This window comes from Falco peregrinus, chromosome 10 (genome assembly GCF_023634155.1).
Source record: "Falco peregrinus isolate bFalPer1 chromosome 10, bFalPer1.pri, whole genome shotgun sequence".
NCBI lineage: Eukaryota > Metazoa > Chordata > Aves > Falconiformes > Falconidae > Falco > Falco peregrinus.
In genome coordinates this window covers 9,406,148-9,419,512 of record NC_073730.1, presented here as the reverse complement: position 1 = coordinate 9,419,512, position 13,365 = coordinate 9,406,148, and the positions used below count along the sequence as shown (strand labels likewise).

At 41.4% G+C, this 13,365-nt stretch overlaps 1 protein-coding gene across 1 annotated transcript in view; it reads left to right on the top strand.

The window, feature by feature from the left end:
- Positions 1–13,365, top strand: part of NOTCH2 (notch receptor 2) — an 88,205-nt gene that overhangs the window by 35,782 nt on the left and 39,058 nt on the right. Inside the window, 5 exon segments of the mRNA XM_055815067.1 lie at positions 7,134–7,367; positions 8,188–8,343; positions 9,463–9,651; positions 11,423–11,536; positions 12,690–12,803. Coding sequence (XP_055671042.1) covers positions 7,134–7,367; positions 8,188–8,343; positions 9,463–9,651; positions 11,423–11,536; positions 12,690–12,803 — 807 coding nt within the window.

Genomic DNA, 13,365 nt, shown 5'->3' with positions numbered 1-13,365 from the left:
GGAGATGGCTTTGTCAGAGCGTCTGGAATTTGGATGTGATCTGGACATCACACTGAGATCCCATTCTCTCAGTATTTCTTGTTTATTGCTTTGGATGTTCTTGTCTGTATAAAGGTGTTGCCTCTTTCAGAGAAATTTGAAGTTCTTTGCTCTGAGATACCTTGTGTCGGTATAAATGATCAACTATTTTCTTTTGTATACCTCACCACGTGCTGCATCTTCCCTGTAATAACTGTTGTATTACACTTTTTATCATCTGCCTTTCTCCCTTTGTGGCTGGCAATTGCTTTCTAAGTCTGTTATGAAATTCTTCTCTCTGTTGGCCTGTCAGACACTGAACTCTATCCCTGTTCAGTGTTTTTATTCAGAGGTGGTGGCTTCAGTACTGCAAAATGTATTCCAGACTGAGGCTATGCCACTGGTATTACACAACAGCAACTGTTTGCATTAGCTATTCTTCCTTGTAGTCAAATGTCTTGTCAGTGATGTTTATTTTGTTGATTAAAGCTGTGATTGAGCAGAGGTCCCCGCTGAACTCTTCCAGGGAAGCTGAAGTGTTTCCTCAAGGAGTGCCTAACCTAAACTTTTTGCAACAAGTCAGTTCGCCTTTGTGTTTTACTTGGCGTTTGAGCATCAAGCCTTGTCTGCTGTTGTGCTGCCCAGCAACCTTGCTTGGTTAAATCTGAAATTCCCTGGCTTCCTCTTAGATAATGTAAATGTTATTTTGTTAAAGATATCGCTGCCTACTGTTCCTCTCCTTCCAGGCTGTTAATTAAATGCTCCAGTGCCTGTATGTATTCGTTAATTGTAACTTAGTTTTTTCAAGGAGTATGGATAATTCTGTGCATTAAAGATCAGTTGAATTTTTTAAGAAATACGTAATTGAGAAACAGGGGAGTGAATGTATTTTTCATAAGCACCATTTTACTAGAAGGCCTGATGGCTCCATGCAATTTTTCCTTTATTTTTCATTTGCTGAGGAGACTCACACAGCAGCTTAAGGAATTTGAGCTTTGACCTGACTGACCAACATGCATTGGGTTATGCTGTCAATGCAGATGTTTTCCTTGTGTCACAAGAAAGAGCTGGACAGAGAAATGTCCTTCCCCAGCCAGCTGTGGCCTGCCAGCCGGCATCCTGAATATACACGTGGGTAGTTAGAGAGGGGAAGAAACTTCGTGGTCCCCTGTGGCGTGGCATTGCTAACCTTCCACCAGTTAGGTTCAGTCATTTATACCAACAGTGTTTCTTATCTCCTAGTCCATTCTTGAGTCTTGATAAGATGCTGTTCACCTTCTCACTTAGTAGTCCTTTGAAACTCGGAGAAAAAAAGTAAACAACTCTAATGAGCCATGCTTTCTTTAGCTGTACTGGTTGTATTCAAAACCCATACAACAATCTTTGCAATACTTTGTGAATTAAATTACCCTTTCAGAGAGAGAATTTCTGCCTGGGCGTGGTTTATACCTTTCCAGACAGCGCTTTCAAGAGAGCTAGTGAGCTCTTCCCTGTGTACTGCAGCGCTGGTGTGAGTAAGTGGCAAACTTCTGGTGAGGCACTGAGAGGATGGGGGCATAAGAGCTTCTTGAAATGTGATACTTGATACTCCTCTTCCAGTGAGTCTCTTAGGACCTTGAGGACCAGTTCCTGATTCTTGCTGGATTATCTTTCCAGTGTCACAAAGATTTTCTGACTTCCAGTTCAGTCTGAGACCAGTGCTGTCACAGTTGTGATTTGAAGAGAAATGGACGTTGCTGTCTTCCCAGCTCAGTTTTCAAGGAACTATTTTTTTTTTTTCCCCCCCCAAAGCACAGGAAGGTATTTGCATCCTTTGTCCTTCTAAATATTTTTAGTGCCTAAACTAAGTGTGAGATCTCCTCTCGGGAGCTTTAGCATCTAGTACTCCAGCTGTGCATCAGCAGTCTTTCCTGCTGGAGAGCTGTTAAGAGGCCATGAAAACTTTCTCTTTTATGGGGAGTCTGCTCTGCCAAAGCTGAAGACCTCAGATTGACCTGGCTGTATTCATCTGCAGAATCGGGGCAGCTGGAATTCAGGTTTATGCAAAGCCTGTAGGTTCCGTAGGGTCAGCTTTTGGAAGTGCCTGTTGCTGCTTGCCAGGGTGACTGGTTTCCTATCTGCTCAAGCTAATGCTCTACTTCTTCAGTGTGGTGTTGTACTCATCTTATGTGCTGTCTGCCTTACCTTTATAAATGAGGCTTTATTTTCTTTTTTAACATAAAGACCTCTAGGAGATGGGGCTGGCTGTTTCTCGTCAATGAAATCTGGTACAGTTACTTCAGGGACCTTGAAGCAGTGCATCCTGTGTCTGCCTAAAGAGAAGCTCCCAGAGTTCCTGTCCAGTTCCTGCTGGTCTGAAAATGGGAGCAATTAAAGCAGCAAACATGTCTGTCTTTATGGCTTTTCTGAGGGGAAATATGCAGGAAGTGACTTAGTTTCATAGTGGGCAAAAAGTGCTAAGAGTTGAAGGCTGTTCCCCTTTTCTACTTCTAGTTTTCAATTTTGAAATACCACATGGATGAGCTGTTTACTTTGTACAAGGTCACTTCAGAACCTGAGTCGGCATTTTGTTGATTTCCCAGGCTCTGCAAATATCAAGGTCAGGTTAGGCTTTTATTAGTTTCTTGGAGTAATTTGTGTTTCCTTTCTTGCTGTGTTATATATGTATGTTTCTATATTTCCTTTAAAATACTGTACAGTTAGTGTATTTGCACTTGCCTGCACTAGTTCACCCGATATTGAAGATGTTGCTTTTAGAAATGTAACTGAAACATTAAGAGCAAAAGAAGAGAAATACCTACAGAAACTTGCAGCTAAATGGATTAACAGTTAGCTGAAGGGATTGTGGCATTCAGAAACACTAAGGTTATGAAGACCTATATGACACTGTGCAATTCATAATGGAGTTTGCACTTGGAACTTGAACTTCATTTTTGTGAATGAGAGACTTGATTCTTCCTAAAATTAACGAACAGAAAACAAGCTTACCAATACATGGCTACAAGTGAATATACCTGGTTTGATTACAATTAAGTCAAAGCAGCATCCTTAAGTAAATTGTTTCAGAGATCTTTTGTCTCATTTGACTTAAGTCAACCTGTCAGAGAGAAGCCTTGTGTAGGATATTCATTGAGAAGTTTTAGAATTAAATCCTCGTTTATGTCCAATACTGAAAGAGATTCTCTGCTGTGAAAAAAACATTCAGGAAGCTCCTGGGACAGATGCTACACTAAAGACCTAGGTTGCTAACAATAGAAACATCAAATCTTTTCTTTGCAGCGCTTCCCCAAAATATGAATCTACTTCTATCACTTTCAGAAGGAATTGAAGTCTCTACTGAGGGCAAATCAGCGCTTTCCAGAAAATGAGAGCTTGTGGCCATCCTGCAGTCCCACTAAGAATTAAGTGATGCTACTGCTTTGGGGGAGGACAGTCTTGAAAGCCATTTACAAATGTGTGATGCTACTTTCTGGGGAAAAAACCCCAACAAAACAAACAACATAAAAGCCCAAACAAACAACAACAGAAAAAAAAAACCCTTCCAGAAACCTGTGTTGAAGAACTATAATGTTGATCATTAATCCCATGTTGTTAACACCTAAAGATTTAAAACCACCATATAAGCAACTGTAGGGTATCTAAAAGAGCCTAAACCCCTCCAAACCATCCCACCTAAACCCGCCCCTTGTTTCTCTCCTTTTGAAGACTTTGGGCTACAGAATGCATTTCCAAGCCACTCGAGCTGCACTTCAGCAGGAAGGGCTCAAGCATTTTTGGGCAATTCACCACTGCCAGCTAAGAAATGCAGGGGCCTTGGACATTAGTCTGGGATTTGCAGTATTTCAAAGCAGTTCCAAGATCTTTCACAAATTATTACATTGCCTTAAGGATGATAAGACTGAGTGCTTATTAGTGTAACTAGACTGATATGCTCTGCTTGCCTTATGTTCCTTCTGATTCGCATATTTTTGCGCAGAAGTTGAGTCTGGTTTTCAATTATAACTTCAATAATGACCAAGTTTTTTTCATTAAGATACTGAGTAGTAAAATGCAATAGTTAATTGCTCGTTTGTACCCCTCATACTGGGTTGAATTTCCTTTGTTTTTAAAAGAAACTGCATTAAGATAGATCTCTTTGATTTGTATTCATAAATAAACACAAATATGAGATCTGGTAGCAGCAAAAGGAGCATTAGAAATCTGAGAAGCTAAGATCAAATTTAAGGACCTCAAACATGGTATGTTCTTTAAATGCAGTTGAATTGCTCAAAGTTTAAACTCTGCTTTTTTGTCTGTCTTGGGGAAACACTGATACACCTTTCAAAAGTTTGTTTAGGACTGTGGAAATATGGAATAACCCAGGGCATTGGGTTGCTGAAAGGACCTATGTGATGTCACTTGATACTGTCCTTTTTAGAAGTGGAGAATAAATGATATGGAAAAAAAATAAAAAATCCTAAGTGTTGATATTGCTAGTGACACATGAAAAGTCCCAAACAAACCCAGAGAGTTTATCTAAGGAGCAGTTTGTCCCTCTTTGCTTAAAAAAAAAAATTGCCAAACAAACCATGCGCACATGCAGACGCCCTCCCCCAATCCACCAGAAACCTCCACAAAACTTTACATTTCAGGAGTTCTATTCAGCCAGTCACAAGACAAGTGATTTGGAGAGAGGATTAACAATCCGGAGTGGTGTGGCAACTTCAGCGCTGAAAACTCTTGGCACTCTAGTGATACTGAGTTTGAATAGGCTGTGGTTAAAAGGAGGGTATAAATGCTGCAAGAGCTTCTGCAAAACGATCGTGCTGTGGATGAGTGTGTGTCAGGGTGCGTGTTCTTTGGTCTGGGTTGGGCCCCCTCCAAGAAAAGGAGCAAAATCACTTTATTATGAGTAAATAATGTCTTGATTTTTTTTTTTTTTGAAAGGAAATCAATTGTGTTGACTTGTGAGATATGTGTGGCTACTAGGAACCAGTCTGAGATTACTGACTCTCCAGTTTGGTTACTGATAAGCTAATACTGAAAGCTAATGATCAAATAACTTCTGTTATGACAAATGCACAGGTTTGTTTTACCATAATGTAGAAAGCTGTGTTTTGCAGATAACAATATGAAGTGTTAGATTTTCCCCTAACTGTTTAACTAAGTAAACTGGGAAGTGGTGATTAATTCTGAAAGCTTTATTATTATTACTATTACTACTGTTAAAATTTCATGGTTTTCCGAGTGATACTATCCTTGTTTTGAAGCAGCTGCACTGGAGGAAGGAACACGTGCACAGAACAAAGTCAGTTGTGCAACTTTTTAAATAATAATAATTATTCTATTTCTTTGCCACTAAGGAAAAAAAAAAGTAGAGTTCACAGGACCAAAGGCTAAGATTTATTTAAGTACTTTGAAAACAAAAGGAATCATGATTTGCATATAGTAGATGAAGATGATTAAGACTGAACACTTTTACATTCCTGCCAACAAAAAATGTTTCAGTTCTGTGTATTGGAGGAGGTTTTATGTGTGTACTTGCATCATAATTTCTGGGTCATTAATAAACAAGGTGACTGTTAAGCAACATCTAGTAAGTATTTTTAAACTGGCAAACCTGAATAAACTGGAGCCCAGGCAAATTGGCAGTGCTGTGGTCTGCTCTTGAATTTCTTATTCTTGGAAAACTGGGGGAATTCCAGGCAAATATAAGTCTGCAGTTGATACAGTAGCTGGAGACGACAAACAGGAGGATCTTGGTAGTAGCAATGCTGTTACTTAAGAGTCTTGTCCCAAATAATGGAAAGCTGCTGCAAGCTAGTGAGGGAGGTGGTGCTGTGAGCTGGAGGGGGAAAGAAAAAAAAGTTCACATCAAACAAATCTGATCTTACTCTTTGATAAAGAGTGGTCTTTTGGTGCTACGTACATCATATCAACATTTTAGGAAGGGTGGTAAAAGCACGTTATAAGGAAGTAAAAAAAAAAAAAAAAAAAGCAAGCTTTCAGTGTTGAGAGGGTTTGGTTCTTAACGTAACAGAAAAAGGGGAGAAATAGATGATCAAGAAAGATTGTGGGCTGTGACCAGTACACTGTGGTTGCATATGTGCACTCATATGCCAGCCTGGGAAGAAAATAGCTGGTGCTTAGCCCTTACGTTTTATCTGTTCAAGAAACTCAAAATAAGAATGGATGACTTGAAATTTAAGCTAAACAATTTCAGCTTAAAAGTAAACCATGCAGCTTTAATTGGGAAGATGAGTAAGTGTTGAAACAAAATATTGATGCAAGTGGTAAGTTCTCCAGATCTTGATGTCAAAGCAAGATAGATTTGGATAAATAAATACATCTGTAAGTGTGAATTGCAGAGCTTTTATAGATGTGACTGTGAAATTCAGTATTCCTTGAAACTGATTTCATACTTGGTCATTCTTTTCCTTAAAACTCCCTGAAACTGTACATTTGTTTTCTTCCCTCCAATATCTCCAGTCATTAAAGCATTTTAGTAGAGTGTTTATTTTGTCTCTAACAAAACCAAACATTTACATCAACAAAAAAAACCCAGCAACCAAGAAAACCCCAGCTATTTGTGGTTATCTGCAAGTACCTGGGGAAAGAAAAATGGGTATTTTAGGTAAAAGAACCTCAAGAATTCTGTTCTTCCTCATCAGGTAACCTCTGTTGCATAATTATATAGGAAAGAATTAAGTTCTCCTGATGAGTTACTTTGCTGCTGGCCTGTTGACACTGCTTTGGCCAAGATTTTCTTGTGAGGCCTTCTCTCTTCTTAGTCCCTCTGGCTGCACTGCAGGCAGGCCTTCGTTCTTTCTGCTGCTCACATCCTCACAGGTGTATCTTCATATACTGCAGGCTGCCTGCTGGCTCTCACATTGTGCATTTTTTAAAGTTATCTGCAGTTCAGCGCCTGCTTTTGGGATCGTTTAGGGATGCTAGTTCTCTTTGCCTAACTTGTTGAGAGCGTTTTTGGAAGTTCTCGGGCTCAAATGTCGTAGAAGTAAGTGGCAATCAATTTGGACTACACTACAGTGTTTCCCTTGCTTATGTTGTCTGTGGAAGAATCTTCTTGTGTCTGAACATCTGAACTTTTATTAAACTTGTTTGTTTCTGTGTATCAGGCCAGTTTTGCACTGAAGATGTTGATGAATGTCAGCTCCAGCCCAATGCTTGTCAGAATGGAGGTACCTGCACCAACCACAATGGAGGCTATGCCTGTGTCTGTGTCAATGGTTGGAGTGGGGATGACTGCAGTAAGAACATTGATGATTGCTTCACTGCCTCCTGTGCTAACGGATCTACTTGCATTGATCGAGTGGCTTCTTTTTCATGCATTTGTCCAGAAGGAAAGGCAGGTAAGGACAGAAAACTTGCATATATCTGGCACTTCATAGAAGATACTTCCTGTATGGTATGTGTTGCTTAAAGTGGTGTGTTTATTCTGCACACTTCGTGACCAAACCAGGAAGAACAAAAGGAAACATGCTGTCCATAAGCAAAGACCTTTTTAACCTCTAGTTCAGGACAAAGAAGTATTTGTATTGGGCTGGAAGACAAACTTACTACAGTTTAGATTGTAAGGAAAGCAGATCTTTTCCTAGCCCTTGGCAGAACCTGTATTTGCTTGAGAAGTTATTCATGAGGGTGACTTGCTCTGTGCCACTTACAATAATTGTACTTAAAAGTCTAGAAGGCAAATTTAGATATTTTGGCGTGAGTGAGGATGCCCTTACTGGTATATTTGTTTTTGTAGGGTAGGTAAAAATATAATTTCCTAACTACTACCCAGAAATAAAAGTGAACAGTATATCTGAAGTAAGAAAGTGAGCTTCATGTGCACCTGTATTTTCAGCTGTCAGAAAACTCATCATGCTGGTTAGAGAGAAGAGTTAGTTAACTGCTCCAAGGAGGAGATTTTCGTAATGATAAGCCATTTTATGGCTCCAGAAGTGCTGCAGACACCTCTGAAGTCACAGAATATATGTTTAAGTATAATGTTTTATAAGTGTGTGGTGAAATCCCTGTGGTAGTCTATAAGTTGAAGCGTATAAGATATTGCTTAAGCTTCTGGCTGTGCGAGTCTCTGAAGTATCAAGACAGAGGATTTGATAGTGTAACATAGAGTCTGACTGCTATATCTTACTTTTTTGAATACACTCTCAAATGTTTCTCTAGGTCTTCTGTGCCACTTGGATGATGCATGTGTTAGCAATCCATGCCAGAAGGGTGCTCTGTGTGATACCAATCCTGTGAATGGACACTATATTTGCACCTGTCCTCAAGGCCATAAGGGAGCAGACTGCACTGAGGATGTGGACGAGTGTGCAATGGGTGAGTTTGTTTGCTAATTGTGAGTTCTGGGTCATTTGCTTTATGCACTAACAGAGGGGCAAGAATACACATTATGTCATAGCTTCTCAGCGTCAGTGTGACTCCTTCCCTACTCTCCCCCTTCCATTGCAGTGTCTTTAGATGGGCTTTAAATCTTGTGTGAGACTTGGGGCAAAGGGCTGAGTCAGAAGAGTTGTCCATGTTAGAGCTGTTAGCCTCTGGAATATGAAAAGCAGTGAGATGCTTAACCATTCTTGATTGTGCAAGAGGGCTTTAGCATTGTGTGAGGAGTGCAGGCAAACAGATGCCATAATTAAGCTGACCCTTGGAACTGCAGTGTACAATGAAAGTACTGCAGTGTGTGTGGGAGTTGTTGCAGCTCCTGCCTTGGTGGAAATATATCAAGGCTGTTTGACAGCCAGAATATGGCTGGATCTTTTGAGTGCCTTCCAAGACTGGTGACCATGTGGGGTTTTAAAGCTGTAGTTCTCTGATATCATGCTGTTGTGTTGTTTTGGGGATTGGAGACTCACAGACCTGATTATAGTTTTGTGAGTGCTAGTTCATGCTTCTAGAGTGTGATGCGTGAGGATAATACCCAGCCAGCACTCATGGGAAGTAATGGACAGAAGCATTTCTTAGAAATTTTGTTCCTCGGTCTGCCTTGGACAAGAGTGCAGCTCTTTTCTGAAAAGGAAAAAAACATGAAGGACTAGTTTGGTTGTTTTGTGGCTGTGGTGGCATCTTGTCAGCCTCAGGAGTGAAGTAAATGTAAAAGATGATCTAGAGATAAGGCCTGGAAAGCATCATTAATCCTCTAGTCCCTGCTAGTTGTACTCTCCTCTTAAGAACTGTCATTAGTATTACAGACCAGAGTTGCTCCTTTGGTCCATTGGTAATAATGGCAGTCTTTCTTTTTGCCTCTAACAGGCAAGTGACTGCCACATGTTTTCTTCAATCTCAGTAGCCTTTCCCTGGAAGGATGGACAGTCGTTCCCCAGTATTAGTTGCTAGAAAGGAATGGCCACTGGAAAAGACCGTGACTAATAAGGAATGCTGTGGCTTTCCTGCTCCAAGGAGGGGTTTTGACACACACACACGTTTTTATTTTTCTTGCAGCAAACAGCAATCCGTGTGAACATGCTGGGAAATGCGTAAACACAGAAGGCTCTTTCCACTGCGAGTGTTTAAAGGGCTACACAGGACCTCGCTGCGAAATGGACATCAATGAATGCCACTCAAATCCATGCCAAAACGATGCCACCTGCCTGGATAAAATTGGAGGATTCACATGTCTCTGTATGCCAGGTGAGGGGAGTTTCTGACCGAGACGGGGCTTCCAGCAAAGGAAAAACTCAGAAAGCAGAGCACAGGGAGAGTTGCCAGCTGTGCTGAGGTGGAACACAAAATTGCAAAGGGGTGAGGCTAAATGAAAGGGTGAGAGCGATCCTGCTCTGGCGGCACCAGCCAGGAGGACTTGGCATCTGTGTGTGGGAGGGAGAAGGCAATTAGAGGACTGAGAAAGAAACTGGTCTCTATGTCAGCAAAGGAAGTTGGCATTCAGAGCTGAACTGTATGTGAACATTTGTTACTATACCTCTTAAAGTGCATGTGTAGAAACTTAGGTTTCTGAAAGCAAAGCAAGTGCAAACTTTAAGAGTGACTGTGGTTTGAGATACGTATATGATGATTCTGCGTAACAGAGTTTGGGTTTTTTCTCTGCTTGAAACACTCCACACGATGCAAGCTCCCTTTGACCCGGGGAAATAACTGTAAACAAAGTTACTTTATTGAAATCATCTCCCTTATGAGGAAAGTCTGAGGGAGCTGGGGTTGTTTAGCCTGGAGAAGAGAAGGCTGAGAGGGGATCTTATCAATTTCTACAAATACGTTAAGAGTGAGTGCCAAGAGCAGGGGACCAGGCTCTGTTCACTGCTGCCCAGCGACAGGACAAGGGGCCAGGGGCAACGGGCACAAGCTGCAACACAGGTGGTTCCATCTGAATAAGAGGAAGAACTTCTTCACCTTGAGGGTGACGGAGCCCTGGCACTGGCTGCCCAGACAGGCCATGGGGTCTCCTTCTCTGGAGGCACTCAAACCTGCCTGGATGTGACTCCATGCAGCCTTGCTGGAGAAGACCCTGCTTTAGTGGGGGTTGGCCAGGGGTCCTCAAACTACGGTCCACGGACTGGATACGGCCCCCCAGGGTCCTCAATCTGGCCCCCGGTATTTACAGAAACCGCCCGCCCACCCCTCCCCCGCTAGGGGTTGGGGGGGGAAACCAAGCAGCCGCAGATGACTGCCTGCCACTTCATCCGCGCGCCGGCCCCCTGGTTAAAAAGTTTGAGGACCCCTGGACTAGATGGTCTCCAGAGGTGCCTTCCAACCCTGACCATCCTGTGGTTCTGTGAAATCGTGCTTGTGAAGCTTACATGTCCAGCATACCAATGACCTCTGTAGCCTATTTCACTTTCTAATAGAAAGTGGTAAAAAAAGAAAAGTGTGCAAGTAGCTGGTTGCACACCCTTACGAAGTACAATGAAAGAATTGTGACCCCTGCAGGTGATCAGCTGGTACCAGGAAAGCTGGAATGAGTTTTTAATTGATACCTAATCTGTTTTGAAAGGTGGAACTCTACTCCCAAGTATTTCACCCTTCTTAGTGTTTTTCTTTTACTCTGACATTGGCTAAAAAGCCTTAAGCTAAAAATATCTGTGTGTTTGTTTCTTCACCTTTTACCGTATATTGGCGCACATACAAATATATTGGTATCTTTCAAAGTGTTAAAACATAACCCTTCTCACCAACTGGATGAAAACATTAGATGGGAATTGAGCACAGACTTCTCCTGTTACTGCTGATGAAGTGAGCATGTTCAGCAACGGTGAAAAATATACATTCAGCGTCCCTTTTTAACCTCTGGTATATATTCTTACCTTGTAGGTTCTGTCCAAGCTGCAAACTTGCAGTGAAACCAGGCTTAGACTTTCAGCGCTGATGTAAGAGGAGTTAGACTTTCAAGGGCACTTTCTTAAGGCCTTCATTCACTTTTTTTTTTTTTTTTTTTTTTGGTAAACAGGTTTTAAAGGTATACACTGTGAAGAAGATATTGATGAGTGTCTAAGTAATCCCTGTGTGAACAATGGAGAGTGTCTTGATAAAGTCAACCGCTTTCTCTGTGTCTGTCCTCCTGGTAAGTACATATTTCTGGAAGCTTTTCCTGCTTTACCTTAGGAAGAATTGCATAACCAGTGAGAGATTGCAGGTGGTATGTTTCTTGTGAGTTTCTGTTGTCGTGGTGCAGCATCTGCTTGAATGAGTGAGTTGCAATCACTGATAAATAAGAATAGACATGTATTGGTTGCAATAATAGTGTGCCTGTAACTGCCCAAGTGTTGAGAAACATACAGTTGGGTGTCTCAAAGAGTAGCTGGCAGCATGAATTTCTCTTATTGTGAATATCATAATGAGATAATAGATGTGTAATCCCAAATACGTTTTAAATATCAGAGCCTCTGCATGCTTTTTGTCTTTTTCTGAAGTTTTTAGGCAGAAGCCATTTTTGCATCAGTATAGTTGATGTTGCTTGCACCATGAGGGAGGTGGATTGGGTCTTCACTTTAGAAAAGGATGAATGCTGAGCGGAGGATTCAATGTTAGCTGTAGGGTAAATACCACTTGTTTTCCTGATGGCTTATAAAAAGTTTTGGGTTCTGAATATATTTGACAGAAGCCTGCTCTTCATCCCTTGTTAATGATGTTCTGGCTTCTCCTGCCAAGAAACATTCCTGAAATTTTTTGGTTTTTCGCTTGAGGTGCCTAAGGCTCCGCATCATCTTGATATAACCTGTTGATAGTTTGTTAACTATTTCAAGAAGTATATTGAAAGATACAGTGCTGTATTGTACCACATTCCACACTGGTGTAGTAATTCTAGTCTAAAGGTTCTAGTGATGTATGCATTGTTGTTCCATTTTAAGTTACTTGCTTTGATTACTTGAAAGTTTTTATTGGTGGCCTCTCAGTTTTATAGACAGGCCTGCTGTCCAGTGGTTGACACCACTTGTGCTCTGTCTGCTTTATTTCTGATTGACTTGGCCATCTCAGTTTTCAAGCAGAGGCTCCTTTGACCTAGAGGCTAGAAACTATGTTTTGGCTGGTGGTTTGGATGAGGAACCAATCCACCCAAGGTGTGGTGTGTGTGCACAATGATGCAATTGAGTTTAGATTTACTGGGCTTATACTTGGGTGGTTTTAAAGATTTGCTAATAATTCCTGGCGGCGCAGCTGTTTAGATTAACTTCCTCAAATTACTTCTGGATTTTCATCTTTTTTCTACCTTTCAGGATTCAGTGGTGCTGTGTGCCAGATTGATATAGACGACTGCTCCAGCACACCGTGTCTTAACGGAGCCAAATGTATTGACCATCCCAATGGTTATGAGTGCCAGTGTGCCACAGGTTAGTCTGGTGTTCAGAGCCCCTGGAGATTGTGTGTAACCTAAATACGTAAAGGGGTGGCCAAAGAAGTGTCAGCATTCTTTCTTTCTTTCTCTGAAATACTGCTTGTTTGTTGCGAAGCTTTGTCTACTCCTTTGCAGCAGAGAATAGTATTTAAGTAAAGAAAGCCTTTCACTTCTGACAGCAGTAAGTTCACAGTTGATGGGAGTTCTGGCCTCCCTCTTTCAGCCCCATCTCTTGCTTCCCAGAAGGTGACAGCTTCTTTTGTATTGACTGTGGAATCCATGAGTGAAAAAACAGCAGTGTGAAGCCTTTTATCTGTGGCTTACCTTTCTTTCTTCCAAGTCGGATTATGTAGTACACGGTTGAAGAACAAGAGATGGACAGAGCAGTGCTATTTCTTTTGCATCAGGCTATTTTATGTCAAAAGTAGAGATTGAAATGCAGTAAAAATTGCGTCCATTGGAAGAAATACCACACAGCAGCTGCCTGCCAGAATGTAGTTAAAATGACTTGTCAAGCATCATACAGAAATTTTGACAGAGCTGTGGATGGAACCGAG